Source organism: Gymnoscopelus braueri (assembly GCF_963280865.1).
Source record: "Gymnoscopelus braueri genome assembly, chromosome: 22".
NCBI classification, from domain to species: Eukaryota; Metazoa; Chordata; class Actinopteri; order Myctophiformes; family Myctophidae; genus Gymnoscopelus; species Gymnoscopelus braueri.
In genome coordinates, this window is record NC_137624.1 from 19,603,772 (window position 1) to 19,619,477 (window position 15,706).

At 41.7% G+C, this 15,706-nt stretch overlaps 1 protein-coding gene across 2 annotated transcripts in view; it reads left to right on the plus strand.

Moving 5' to 3' along the window:
- The window catches only part of LOC308078778 (sarcoplasmic/endoplasmic reticulum calcium ATPase 2), a 32,106-nt gene that overhangs the window by 12,933 nt on the left and 3,467 nt on the right, over positions 1–15,706 (plus strand). For both annotated transcript variants that reach the window (XM_080420129.1, XM_080420128.1), the window contains 11 exons: positions 4,969–5,057; positions 5,921–6,023; positions 6,171–6,302; positions 6,466–6,585; positions 7,080–7,298; positions 8,278–8,401; positions 8,530–8,741; positions 9,915–10,135; positions 11,445–11,647; positions 13,112–13,197; positions 14,376–14,509. In XM_080420129.1, the coding sequence (XP_080276255.1) occupies positions 4,969–5,057; positions 5,921–6,023; positions 6,171–6,302; positions 6,466–6,585; positions 7,080–7,298; positions 8,278–8,401; positions 8,530–8,741; positions 9,915–10,135; positions 11,445–11,647; positions 13,112–13,197; positions 14,376–14,509 (1,643 nt within the window). The remainder of the gene's footprint in view (positions 1–4,968; positions 5,058–5,920; positions 6,024–6,170; positions 6,303–6,465; positions 6,586–7,079; positions 7,299–8,277; positions 8,402–8,529; positions 8,742–9,914; positions 10,136–11,444; positions 11,648–13,111; positions 13,198–14,375; positions 14,510–15,706) is intronic.

A 15,706-nucleotide genomic window follows, 5' to 3' on the forward strand; every position in this document is an offset into this window, starting at 1 on the left:
TCCTTTCCCATCTCTGTCTCCTAGTTTTTCATCTGCAGCATGTTTGCAAGTTCTACCAGATTGAGAGAATGATCAGTATAGCCACCGAGTGCTGCCCTGGTGCCACGAGTTTGCGCTTTACGCATCGGAGTAATCAATCATATATATTTTTATATTCTTTGTCGTCCACTTCACTCTTGCTTCAGTCTGCCCGTAGTCAGTCACTTGAAGCAGCACAGTTGTGTAACTGACCTTGAGTTGGACATTTCTTTCTCTTATTTTTCTTCTTCCGTGGTCCATTGTACGTCATTTGCTGCGAGTTACGTGCCTTCAGCCCACAGAGGACTAACACCTGATGGTGGGTCCTATTCGTTTATCTATTTTTTTGTTGTTATTCTCCCTTTGGAGATCTTGCTCACATAATTTAAGCTCTGATGTATTCAGTGAAATAGAATAAATAGAATAATTCAATAATTACAGGAAAATGTAAGCTCATTTCATCCTCTTCAACTTTAGCTTTGATCTGTCTGGAGCATTGCTTTGATCCATCTGCAGCATCGGTGCCTCCCCTCTCCAAATACGGTAGCACTAAAGTTAGTTACTCTCAGTAGCAGACTTTTTCCTTTTTTTGGTCTTGAATTCTTGAATTACTTATGTGTATTTTTAGGGGGAGCGAGTTCTTGGCATAATGCCCTTTGTAGACTGGCTGGTTCCTCAGGGGAGTGAGGCCACAATACCCATTCATCCTTTTAATATAGATATTTCTTTCTATCCATCCATGGCTTGGTCTCTCTATACTGCCCCTCTCCACCCTCCAGCAGCTGGCGCACAGGAGATAAGTGTGTTATGTCTGTGTCTATATGGACATGATAGAGACAGAGGAAAGTGTAACTACACGTCTGGTCATGAACGAGTTCCACACATCATACTTATGTTTTCTTGTGCATTTATTCCTCCAACGAACATTAGACACCAAACAACACTGAAAAGTAAAAGGACACAAATAAAAAAATTCAGTGCACAAATCAAAAAATATAACAAACCTTTTCTCTCAACTCTAGAACTCTGAAATACATTTTAAGGCATGTAGAACGTATGCATTAGCAGGCTTATTATAATTATACTCGCATCTTAACCCAGGTGGAAACAACATTCACACCACCTAGTACAATATAAACATTTTACACTACATATCACTTTGTTTCATTTCTTTTACATAGCGGTTTACACAATAACATGAATTATTTACCATGTTGCGCCCTTTTGACCAGCTGTAGTTAATAAACAGTTACATTATGTGTCTCGTTATACTCTGTTCTCTCTCTTACCAGCTGTAGAATAATAATAAACAAGGCCGTTATACCTTTCATTTATACACTATCTCTCTCAAGTGCGTCTCTTTCATTAGATGTATACAGAGAACAATAAACCGGAATCTGCGCAGGTAACTGGCCCGCCCCTCTATCTACTTGTGAATGAAAACATCCGGGGTGAACACAGTTCTGATCATGTTTGTGACTTACGTATTTCTAAATCAAAATAAACACAGTGAAAGTAAATAATAAATCAGCTTTCATAAATGACCCAAATGTAGCATGTAAACGTAATGCCATTTTATTTTCACTTTTAAACGCACGGAATCTCGTGTGAGCTGAACTTTTGACGTCTGACGTCGTCATGGCAACCACATATACATGACGCTTATAGCGTCAGTTACAGAAAGTGAGAGTGAGATAACAGGAAAGCCATGTGTGTGGATTAGCTGCTGTAGGATTGTTCTCGTACTCATGCTTACTATTCTCTCATCTTCATTTTTATGTCCCCTGCATCCCCATTTTCTTTATTGTGTTTATGTACCATATACTAGTATTGTCAATGTTATGTGATAATGCATTAACGCAATGATACATTCTTTTATCACCACTCTTTTGTTTTTTATCACGCACTAACGCATGAGTAGTTTAGGACTTGGCTCCAAGTCTGCGAGAATGCTGAGCAAACAGAATTTAAGCTTGTGGATATGTTAGCTTGGGGGCTGGGATACTAATAATTATTTCTTGATTATATTAAAGCTCTAATTATTTGCTTTAGTAAATACAATTTTATTTTGTCCAATTTGTATGGTAGGGTATGTTAAAGTAATACTAGGTAACGTTTTCAACAAAACTAAAGTTAAATTGTATATCTTTTGCGAGTGGCAAAAGTTTCACAACACCCACTCCGTGAATTTCACCCCCGGAAGCCTTTTATTTATATATTTTCTATTGAAAGTGGACTGGGGGGACTTTCCCGGGGAAATGACGTTCCTGGCCAACGTCATGACGTCGTGGCCGACGTCCCCAGGAACTACCGCAACGGTTTCCTGTTTGGCCAGGAACTACCGCGCTATAACAAAAAGGAACCTCACGCTGATGTTAAGATAATGTAGGATTGGAAGATCGAAAAAGAACAGAAAAAGAAAGCACAGCTCATGGTAACTAATGCTCCACTGGCTAAGAGAAACGATCCGTAGATAGTATAAAACAATTAAAAGATCGCTTTTTGAAACGCTTCCGGCTTCCGGTGAAAACGAATGGAATTCTGGGTAATCGAGGATTACGGAAATTGTATGCAGTGACGGTAGTGACCAGCAGAGGTTGCTAAAAATCGTTATTTGGGATTCTGCATTGTATAACTTTAATACAATGTAACTTATACGATTGGGGTGGTTGTATTGTGTCTCCCTGCTCTTCTATTGAGACATTTAGATCATGTGTCTAGGTTGGACACAACCTTTGACACAATCCAGTTTCTGGTTTGACATTACTCCACAGAGCAAGCAGGCAGGCTCCATTAGCTCAGTGGTAAAAATGTCAGCACTTGCGTAGGAGACGCGGAGGTTCAAATCCGGGGTAGAACAGGAAAGTTACATAGTGCAGCTTTAAACGAAAACTAGACGTTTCTCAAAGTAATACTAATAATCGTTTCTTTATTATATTAAACGACAACAACTACACTGTTTCTCAAAGCGCCACATTGATAAATTGCTCGGTCAACAAGAGTACACATGGATACAATCACTCAAGTGTTTTTATTAATACAAATTGGCAAGTAACTCAATGAATGTCCACATTCCCTCTGCAACGGAATAATAAGTATATGGCCAAAATAATGCAGTTCATGGCAGTTACTGTAGATAGAATAAGACACATAAAGATCTGTGTAAACCACTGTAAAAACATAAAAATCTGGACTTCAAAGAGACATAATTTGTGTTCATAAAAAAAAAAGCACAGCCCCCTTCAGCACCTTGGACAGAGGCAGGATCTGAAAGAGAGACTACCATACAAAATGGGACAAAACATAAATGTATTCACACACAATATATACAGTACAGTTTTAAGATGAACTTGCCATGCTCACATTTTACTGTTGGACTGCTAGTGGTGTGCTGCCACCTGCTGGATGCGCTGTGCAACAGTTTGTCAATGCTTTCAAGTTAACAGTTAAATAATCTCTCAAGAACAGATTCAGAGCTGCCCAATCTGAATCTCTCGGGACGGTCGTTCAGAACGTGTGCACATTGGCCTACAAGTGGCCTATCTAGTGGGCAGGCCTTAGATCCGGAAGCAAGCCACGCTTTAACCAATCAAAACCGCTTCAGTCTCCACGGACTTTCTATTTCTGCAAGGCGAAACATATGGTCCGCGGCCCGGACTGACACAAATAGTGCACAGTGCACGTCAAGATTTCATTAAAATTTCTCTGTAATCCACACAAGTATGTTTATAAATACTGTGTTATCCGTTGGTAACTGGTGTGGTTGTCTGTCTGTGAGAATGATCTCCCCGGCGTCTCCGCGCGGTAACGTTACATCGCGATCTAAATTGAACTCTGCAAGGGTACAGATGGAACCAAATGGATCCGTGGACCCTCTCTCTCTCGGACTAACAAAAACAGCCAAAATGGCTCTTTAAGCCACCCGCTCATATTGAACATAATTCCTAAGTAAATTGTTTATGAACAGAGCTAAATCAGTTTGTGTGCCTCAGCCTCCGCATAAAAGAGTCATATTTTGTGGTCGCGGGATAGTGTCACGGAACCCATAGTGTTCCATGGTGGAAGAAATGTTATCTAGTCGGAATTAAAACATAGGTGCACCACCGGAAGTGGAGGGCTGAGGGCATGGTCCAAACCCCGGTTTCCAGTGAGCATAGGTCTTGTTAATTCCCCCCCCAGAGCCAAATGCAAAACTGTTTTTCCTTTTTATTTGACGATGGGTTCCCAGATTGACAGTTGAATAACAGAATAAACTAGATAAAGTGCTCCTCGGAGCACAGGTCTCCGCCAGGTCAGGTAGGTTAGTGTGGGCCAGTAATGTTTGGTATTCGCCAATCAGGCTGGAATGTGAAAAATCGGACGGATCGGACGGATCCGTCTTCATCACTTGACTAAAGAGATATGTACCAATTTGCGTGATGTTTGGACAACATTTGTTGGAGTAATATAAAAAAGATGTTTTGCAAAAATCTGCCTCCTGGTAGCGCTACAATAGGGCAATGTTGAAAGGGTGGTATTTGTTCTTCAACGTAGTGCGAATATGCGTGCAAAGTTTCACCGTAATCGGACGCCGTTCATGATTTGCGGATTTTTTTTCAAAATGGGCCACTCCTGCAAACTTTAGATGTCAATCTTAGCCAATCAGGATGGAATATGAAAAATCAAACAGATTCGTCTTGATCACATGACTATAGAGATCATGTGTACCAATTTGCGTGAAATTTGGACACACACACACCCACACACGGGCGGACGGACAGGGTGCAAAACATACTCTCTCGCCATGCCTTTCGGCCTGGCGGAGACAATGAAACTTGAAACACAGTACCCAGAAACCTAGTAACTTTGATTCTAAGTATTTGCTTAATGCCTTAAATGTATGAAAAATGTCCATTTGATGTTAATCGTAAGTGTGTGTGTGTGTGTGTGTGTGTGTGTGTGTGGTCCTAGATGTTCATAATTGACCAGGTTACCGGTGACAGCTGTTCCCTGAATGAATTCACCATAACTGGCTCTACATATGCCCCTGTTGGAGAAGTGTGAGTATTTCAGCATCTCCCTCATCAGTTGCATGTCGGTTCTCCTCTCTGCCCTTGGTGTCCTGTCTGTCCACAATGTATGTCCATAACTGTATTAATAAAATAAAAATTCTATAGTTCAACTTATAAGAACTGAGTTTTTTCTCCTTCTAAAGGAGAATTTGTTGACAAAATGCACATTTCTGATGAGGTAGTCAACATTTTTAAACGTGTTGCACAAAATCATAAATCTGCTATTTTTAACTAATTAAACTTAGTCTAATGTGTCTACCTGCATGTTCTCAAAGTGATACCATTCCAATTTGTCATACAGTATCTGTTATCCTGTAACTTAAACATGGCTTACTAATGTGAGCATGTCTGAGAAAGAAGTATATTTGCCATAAAAGTATCTACAAGTGTCCCCTTTCATGGCAGATATTTTGTCGCAGATATGTGTATGCTATTCCCAAACCGAAACCACAAAAACATGCCCCTATCGCTATGACTGCCAAGGAGGGAGCACTCGTTTTGGTTTGCAGGCTGTGCCTGTCTGTGATTTAAAAAGTAATGCATTTGTTTTACAATCTTGCGCAGGAATCTTGTTGTGTGAAGCAAAATGAGCCTGGGTATGTTTCATTTATGTATTTCTGTGTGTCAGCATGAAGTTAACGGGAAAGGAGCTCTAGGAGCTGGCACACAGTAACAATATATGTTACTACTACCTCCAGCTGAGCTTACCCATTTATGACACTGCAAAAATGTCTGCGGTGAAAAGCGTCTGTTCTCTACTCTACAAATGGTGCATTTACAGTATAAAAATATATTCTACAACTATTGACTCACTCATCTCTCAAATCTGCACATGCGTTTGTTTTCTCTAGGTTCCATGAAGGTAAACCAGTGAAGTGTTCCCAGTATGATGCCTTAGTGGAGCTGGCCTCTATCTGTGCTCTCTGCAATGACTCTTCACTGGACTACAATGAGGTTGGTGGACTACCATTATTTCATCAAAGGCACTTGACTTGCTGGGTTGTTTGGTTCACTGTGTTGGTGCTCTGCAGCAGGTTCTAATGGTTAATGTATATCCTCATCCATCCCTCCACCCCCTCTTATATTTCCTGTGATTTCTAGACCAAAGGTGTGTATGAGAAGGTTGGTGAGTCCACAGAGACAGCTCTCACCTGTCTGGTGGAGAAGATGAACGTCTTTGACACAGATGTGAAGGACCTGTCCAAGATTGAGAGGGCCAATGCCTGTAACTCCGTAAGTCACCAGTCAGTCAAAATTGGTGTTCTCACCAGATGCGGTATAGGTTAAGTGTGGGCTCCCTGTGGTGTTTAACCTTGTTTAGGTGAGATAATGAGACTCAAGACAGATTTCTATATTGTACTTATCTTGTGTGGTTGCGTTATACATATGATTCTAGGTAATTAAGCAGCTGATGAAAAAGGAGTTGACCTTGGAATTTTCCAGAGACAGGAAGTCCATGTCTGTGTACTGTACACCAAACAAGGCCCGCTCCTCCGTTGGCAAGATGTTTGTCAAGGTAAAGTACAGGCCAATGACAAAATAGTGTTTGACGTGCAAATAATTTGATTTAGTTGTATCCATTTAGTCAGAAATCTTCAAAAATGCAAAAAGGTTTTCAATATGTTTTTATTTGCTCATCATTGCTATTTTGCATGCCACAGTGTTTGTCAGTGTTCTTCATGATTCCATTATACCTGGCCGAAATGATGTTTTCTTTCTTTGAAATAAAACATCTTTGATTCTGTCTATGAGCAGCTAATCTCTGCACCACTCGGCTCAACCGAATTCAGTGAAACTTTGCACGCACACTCCCAGTAGGCCAAGCAAGAACCCTCAATTTTTTAAATTGGTCTCAAGGTGGCGCTATAACTGGTCGATTCATGTTTGTTTTTATTTTAGCCATAAAGGCCATGCCCATTTCTGCCTGACTAGATTTTCCGCGTTTCATTCAAAAGAATTGTTGCCATCAGCCCTGGTATTCCTATGTCTGATGACTCTGCTTCCTTATAGGGTGCCCCAGAGGGAGTGATTGACAGGTGCACTCACATCCGTGTAGGTGGGAACAAGGTACCGCTGACCCCTGGCATTAAGGAAAAGGTGATGTCAGTGATCAGGGAGTATGGAACAGGCAGGGACACCCTACGCTGCCTGGCTCTGGCTACGCGTGACAACCCCACGAGCAAAGAGGAACTGGTGCTGGAGGACTCAGCCAAATTCATTGAGTATGAGGTAACGAGTGACCATTTCAGATGTTGGCATGCTTCAGTTTTAGGGAAATGTTTTAATTTGTGAGGGAATGTCGTTTTGTTGCACCGTGCATAGACATAAATACAAGTGCATGAACGCATCAACTAATCAGTGTTATCCTACTCTGTGCAACACTGCACGTGTGATAATGCGAGCACAACACACATCTGGATAGATGCACGCATAGGCTGTGAAGTAGAACTGTATTTTTACTTTTAAAATTGAAATAGCCATTTCTGGATGGCCTCCAAAATATAAATGACAATTGGTTTGAAAGAAAAAGCAACTCAAAATCCGTAATTAAAAGGTAGTGTAAGTGATATTTATTTGTTAAAATAAGTGTTAAATATACTATGTATATTCACATAGCAATCATTGCTATAGAGTTTTTCTTAGTAATAGGGGACTGCCTGATTTTTACAGTGCATACTGCAGGGCTTGTTGACAGGATTTGGAAGAGATTTTTTAACTTTGGCTCCAAAAATTATAGAATATTTTATGTGGAAAATCCATGATATTCCCATTCAAATCAATGACCTGTCAAACCAGACCTGTGCACCTCCACATGCGTTACCGTGTCCCAGGGAAACTCCTAACTGTCAAGTGAAAATTAGCGGACTGGGGGCATCACGTGTATCAGACGTGACACATGCTCACCTACATCCTCCTTAAGACCAACCACTGAGGGTCAGGAGCAACAAGGAGAGACTACAGTACAAGGGGACGTGAGAATTGACAGAACGACAAAATTGGAAGAAGAAAAAAGATTGAAGAATGACTGCTTTATCCAGAAAACATATTGGCACACTCTGACACAGCTAGAGGAGACCCTGTGCATCGATTTCACAGGCATTGTACTACATTGTAATCGTTGGGGTATTCTGGGTATACAATATTTGTACTGATTGGAAATACAGTGAGAAATGTCAATGATTTAATTACTTTCCTTTTTATGTCCCAGACTGATCTGACGTTTGTTGGCTGTGTGGGCATGCTGGATCCTCCCAGGGCAGAAGTGGCAGCCTCTATCAAACTGTGTCGCAAGGCAGGCATTAGAGTGATCATGATCACTGGAGACAACAAGGGTATTAGCAAACTTTTTATAATGACACAAATGATTAAATTGATGTACATTTTCTTTTTAAGAGTGAACTAATCAATCAGGTGAAAGTGTAATGTATACTGATCAATCTAGCTTCCCTCTGAACCTCAGGTACAGCTGTGGCGATATGCAGACGAATTGGCATCTTTGGCGAGGATGACGACATCTCGAGCATGGCCTACACTGGCCGCGAGTTTGATGACCTGACACCCGCTGCACAAAGAGAAGCTGTGGTTAAAGCCCGCTGCTTTGCCCGTGTTGAGCCCTCCCATAAGTCGAAGATTGTGGAGATCCTACAGTCCTTGAATGAGATTACTGCTATGGTAAAGAAAAGTCACTGTCGCTTTTTTCATATTGTGTTCATTTTAGATCAATGGAAATTAATATCAGTTCATTGTCTCTTAAATACTTGATTATGTAGCTATTCAACCTGTGACTGAGTGTGTTGTCAGGCATGTGGTGCTCTTATTATTTTATTTTATTTTGTGTCATCTCCGCCAGGCCGGAACGGCCAGCGATGGGGATTATAATTTTAGCTCCCGGTGTTCTGTCTGTGAGTCTGTCTGTGAGCAGCTAATTCTTGGCATAGTGCTGTAACCGGCCTCTTCACGGTTTGGGCTATACCTCTTGAACCATAAGTCGTAGAATCAAAATTCTCTATTGTCTATTTCTTACAAACATCCAATCATCCCCAAATTGGCATCACATGTTGAGGGGTCTCTATGCAGTGCACCTCCAAAAGCGCTCTCACTTCTACCCATGGGGGATGGAAGTATCTGTCATGCAAAATCTACCTGCAGCTTTCTTGTGTCCTGATGGCTATACCCCATGACTAACACAGCCCTGGGTAGGACACCAGGCCTGGCGGAGATCTGCGTTGCGAGGAGCACACTTTTCTAGTCTTTAATTATTATGTTTTATTATACAGTAGCCAATTATTTTTACCCTTTTTTCTCCCTATTTTATGCCAATGAATTACTCCCCACACATTGCTGTGTTACCACTGCTGTTGTAATGTACCCTACTGGCTCATTTGCCAGTGAGAATCCCTCACTGGCAGGACGTAGCACCTCCATCGTACTCCTCCCGTTCAACAGTCCCCGCTGACAGGCGCCACCCCAGCCCATATTAGTTTATGCAGTAAAAGATCACTTTCCCTGCCCGACTTCCCTGACCTGAACAGGTCCAATTGTGTTAGTAGAGAAGCTTGGGCAAGCCGGATTAACCGCAGTGGTTTTGAACCCCTAGACTCCACGGTGGTGGGCCGGTACTTATCTTCACCCCTGCGCCACTCGAGCACCCAGGTGTGGTGCTCATTAACAATATAAATACTGTTAAGGCTTATGTCTTGATGATGAATATTCATTTATTTTTGGAGCCTTTATAAGTCCGATTGACTATCGACAACTATTTTCCTGTCTCCCCTGATTTTTGTGTCCTCGATAACATCTTTTTTAGAGCTAATTCACTTAATCTGCATTTTCTGTTCTTCTCAGACTGGGGACGGAGTAAACGATGCTCCTGCCTTAAAGAAAGCGGAGATAGGCATTGCCATGGGTTCAGGCACTGCTGTCGCCAAGTCTGCCTCTGAAATGGTGCTGGCAGATGATAATTTTTCCACCATCGTAGCCGCCGTGGAGGAAGGGCGAGCAATCTACAACAATATGAAACAGTTCATCCGATACCTTATCTCCTCAAATGTAGGAGAGGTTGTCTGGTAAGGAGGAAGGTCTTATGTTATAAAAAAAACTCAAGCCCCATTCACACTAGCATGTAAAGCCAGTAATCAACTGGTAATTTTCCATTTCGGCATCATCGTGTGGGAATAGGTGCTGGTCTGAAATGCCAGTTTATTGTGCACTGCCAATGTACTGTACCAAGTCAACTCCCTACCTTGATTGATTTCCAGATTCACTGATTTTTTTCTTTTTATTTTATACGTAATACCGTTACGGTCAATTCAGAACCCCAGGTCTTAATATTATTATTTAATAATTGGGTTCCATTTGTCAAGCTAATTTATTACTATTCTGGCATACGTGCTTCTCATGTCTCACGTGCTTTTGTCACCACTCACATGAACATTACATACTGTTCATACTACTTTTGGGGGGTGGAGAGGTATTTGATTGTATTTTTAGATTATTGTTATTGTTGGTGGTGTTTTGTATTGTGGTTTTATGACGATGAAAGCTGTATATTTTGATTACATTGTAATAGCCCAACTAGGGAAGAGCTGAAAATTGGCAATAAACTCTCTGCAGCACATCAGTTTCTTGCTCTGTATTGAAACTGTTTCATCCCTATCAAATACAAATTTATTGAAGAATCCTGTATATATATTCATCTTAACTCATTGAGTGCCAGATTATTTTTATTTTTTTGGTACGTTTTGTTTATTCGTTTTTGTTCTTTTGCATACTCATAGGTAGTTACAATTGAGTGCCAGAATTGCCAGAATTATTTCTATATTATGTTGTCCCAGTGCCAGAGTTTTTTTCAAAGTAAAAAAAAAGTGCTTAGGAAGCGAGATACAGCCTTTTTCAGTTATACGTTAAACAAGGAGTGGAATCTTCAGATAATGATATCTTGGGTTCTGAACATGTTTTTCGAAAAAAAAAAGAAGAAAAAAAATGTCTTTTTTTTATCTCGTCAAACACGTCATTGGCACGTTGCGCCATAGCGGTAAAAACACGTGAAACACGTTAATGGCACTCAATGAGTTAATGTAGGAACAGATTGTGGCTGGCAATTATTCATGGAAATTATGTCATGAATCATGATTAAAAAACCTACCTATTTTTTATGTAAATTAATACCCTACATCATACAAGAGTCTCGCACAAAATCGGCTATTTTGAAATGTTTTCTAAATCAAAAAGGAACTGTTACATACAAGGTACAAGGTTTCCAATATTGTTTGCCGTGAACCTATAGTTTAAAGACTGCACAACAGCAGACATTTTATTTTTCCCTGCTATATATTATAGCTTCATCCCACCTCTAACTATACTTCTTATTTGTAGTATCTTTCTGACTGCAGCACTGGGTTTCCCTGAGGCCTTGATCCCTGTTCAGCTGCTGTGGGTCAACCTGGTGACTGATGGTCTACCTGCCACCGCCCTGGGCTTCAACCCCCCTGATCTGGACATCATGAACAAGGCGCCACGCAACGCCCGTGAGCCTCTCATCTCTGGATGGCTCTTTTTCAGATATCTGGCTATCGGATGTAAGTGGAAGGATGACTAAATGGAACCAAATCATTTTTTAAAATTCATTTTGTGTATCTTGTCATGATTTGTTCACGCTGCAATAAATTACACTGCTACTTAGTCGTCATCATGAATGACGAGACAAATGTCAGCTTACTGTATGTTAACCAGTCACCTAATTTTTTGAGCGGTGTAGCCGCTCCTATAAGTGGGTTTGGGACCCATCCGTGGCGACTTTCCGTCGTGAAAATGTCTTTCGCTGTACTGTGATTGGCTGATTGGTATTCAGACCCTTTGCTCAGTACTGTGTTTGGCTAGCGAGACGCTTTTTTTTTATATGTGAAACTTGTATATTTTGAGCTTCCATCACTGTGATGACCACTGTTGTTTTTGAGCACCGAGCGGTGCAGATATACAAGTGTCACAGCCAAGGGTCTGAATACTTATCTTTGCAGGACGTGCTGTGATTAGCTAGCGAGACACATGATGAAATTAACTTAAAACTTCGCTCATAAATATCACCGCTCACTTCACACAGGTTGTGATTTTTGCCAGACCCAAGGGGTCGGGCTTACATGAGGCTTTGTATCTGTTTCGTCCATACATGGGCAAAAAAAAAAAGTCTGTCCCCCTTTCGTCCATACATGGGTATCTGTTTCGTCCATACATGGGCAGGGGCCATTTGTCCTCCGGCCCCACCCAAAAAAGTCTGTCCCCCTTTCGTCCATACATGGGTATACAAGGCTGACACGTCATGTGAAGTCCGGCTTAGCCGTGACGTAGTGCATGTTTTGTACCCGTTTCCTCCATGTATGGAGGCTTTGTACCATGAGGCTTTGTACCTGTTTCGTCCATACATGGGCAGGGGCCATTTGTCCTCCGGCCCCAGCCAAAAAAAAGTTTGTGACGTCCCCTTTCGCCACGAACTATTCATGACATCATGAACTTCAGTTATAAAGTGGTTTGTAGGTATGTTACATACTAGGACTTCATTTTGGGTCTGGCAGAACCAGGTCACCTGGTCTTGTTTTTTTAAATAAGCTTGTTGCTGTTGGTGCTTTTAACTGTGCCATAAATTGCACAAGCTTACACCGATTTTCTCCACATTGTCCCTATAGCTAGCATTCACAGACTCATCAAGTTTATGAAATTAGTAACACCATGAATCCCTAAACCCACAAACTCAAATTGTTTGCTGTGGCTAGAGATACTTCGTTGACAGGGATTCCCCAGGGTTCTGTACTTGGTCCCTTCCCTTTTTCCCCCTATACCAAATTACGTTGGAATGCAATATGACTCCATTGCCTAATAAAATGGCTAAAATAAAACTCCTTGTCCTACCCAGGCAGACTATCTCTGACCAGACAGGGATCAAAGAAACAACTAGTCTACAGACAGATGAGAGTTAGGAGTGCATTTATTTTGGCTGTAATGACAATCCATAATTATTTCATGTCTTCATTTGTGTTTTGTTTGTTTAGGCTATGTGGGTGCTGCTACTGTAGGTGCTGCTTCCTGGTGGTTTGTTGCTGCTGAGGATGGCCCCAGAGTCACCTGGTATCAACTGGTAATTATCCATGTGGTCCACCCAAAATATATTTACACATACTATAGGCCGGTGCCCGGAATGCGCGCCACTGTTTTTGTTTGCTGTGGTTTCGTACTATTTGTTCCATTGTACACACTGCCACTTACTGTACATTGGCCAAGCGGCACAAACAAGACTCAAAGCTCAGCCAATCAGTGAAGCTGACTGGTCAGGTCGGCCAATCAGAAAAGCCAGTGCCCACTTAGCCTGGGATCCAGCCTGCTTCGCTACGTTCGGCGGACTTTTTTTTCTCCCTTCGCTTCTCAGTCTGGAGAGCACCCTATTGACTCGTTTTGCAGAACTACATTGGAACTACATATGTTACGTTGGGCAACGTCGTTGCTGATTGGATGTTGTTCAAACGAATGACGAATCACAACGATCACACTGTTTTTTTTGTCCCGCCCCGCACCACAGACCAATCAGATGCCACGGTTCGATTCCTACCTTATGCCATGTCCCGCCTCCCTTGGAGATAGGAGGCTTTCCAGACTGAGAAGCGAAGGGAGAAAAAAAAGTCCGCCGAACGTAGCGAAGCAGGCTGGATCCCAGGCTAGTGCCCACTACCCCAAACATAGAAATTCAGTGTGTCAGATCAGCTGCTGACCCGCGGAAAACCATTGTTCCGACCAGATTGCCACTGCACACCCTCGGGTCATAAAAATCTGTTACATTTGAGGTCGTTCGATCGGATGGTGCTTGAGTTATGCATGGGATACCCAGACAGAGATTCTGTGGATGATAGATATATATATATATAGATATCACTAAAAAAGTCTGTTTGTTCAGGACAGGTATGTTGGAAGGAAGTAGATATGAAATGAAAAGATTAGAGTCCAGCAGATTAGTGTCCTCCCTAACAGCAGGCCAATAAACACTATGTTTTGAAATGTGTCTTACAATCTTCGTCAGGTATCCTGATGATGGATTGTCAAATGACCGAAATGTTGGAAGTTGACCATTAGTGAAGGCGCTGTGCATGACTACTCATTCCATATACTGTAGATATGACTAAATCTCTTGGCTTGAAGGACACATGAACATACATTTACATTCATACATACATACATGCATGCATGCATACAGACAGACAGACAGACAGACAGACAGACAATCACTTAAAATCACTTCTGGTTGTTTTGTCCTTCATTCCACAGAGCCACTTCCTGCAGTGTGGCCCAGAAAATCCAGACTACGAGGGTCTGAACTGTGCTGTGTTTGAGTCTCCCTATCCAATGACCATGGCCCTGTCTGTCCTGGTCACCATTGAGATGTGCAATGCCCTCAACAGGTAAAGCATCTTAAGACCTGCCCAGAGGCATCTGTCTAGGAGCAACTATGGCTAAGGCTTCATTAATACTTTATTGCATGATCTTTTGACAAGTGTTGTCTACAACAATTATTATGTATTTTTGTGAGATCATCAAGTTGACATAAATTGCTCTGCTTCATTTATCTTGAGTTGATGGATCTATCCTGTGCTCTATTTGCATTATACTGACACTGTAAAACATTTTTACTGGGATTCCTGATCTCAGTCAACAAACGAACACGAAAATGTAGGCGTTTCCCGTCACCTTTTGATCATTGATGGTCCGAACGACAGCCAACGAGATGACAGAAAGCTTTTTCGACTTCCCATGGCTGGGAGGGCGAGCGTCACATATCCCACAATCCAGTAGATGGCGGTATAATGACAATGAAAATTTGATCCTACTTGATGTGACATGCACTCTTTGTCCATGGAGCTTACGAGTACCTCATTAAAAAAATCCTAGCTCAAAGTATTCCATGGAAGCAGATGGGGACACCATTTGTAAACATTGTAAGCATAACATTTTAAATTCATTCAGAGATTAAAACTAGTACCAAACAACCGGACTTTAGGCATTAGGCTCTATGCACAGCAGCCATATTGGGAAGAAATTGGGACTCTTCTTCACTTCCTTCACAGGTCTTACCACTTATACTAATTACTGGTAAGTCTCTGTTCCATTTAGTGTAGCACAGTGGTTCTCAAACATTTTAATTTCAAGGATCCCCATAACTCTGAGAACAAATGGAACCAAATGGACCTGCAGGGTCCTTTTGGTTCCATTTACAGACTCTCGTTATTATACACCCGTAAAGGGACTATTTGGAACCTCCTAAAGGAACCATGAGGGTCCCTAGACCCTACTTGGTGTTTCCAGTGAGCCAACATGCACAATATCAGCACCCTGACTCTGTTGACCAGAATGGAACAGAGCCTTAATTTGTATAATTGGTAATTTGTATAATTGGTAAGACCTGTGCAGGAAGTAAGGAAGAGGTCCAATTTCTTTCCAATATGGCTGCTGTGCTGTGCATCCCTATTGGGATGCGAAGGCGTTTATCTGTCCGGGTTTGAGTGAAATGGTGACGTTCCCAGTCACTGCGTCACCTCCAAGGTGGAACTTGTCCCTATTCACCGCGTCACCACCTAGGAAGACAGGACCCAAGAGCAGTG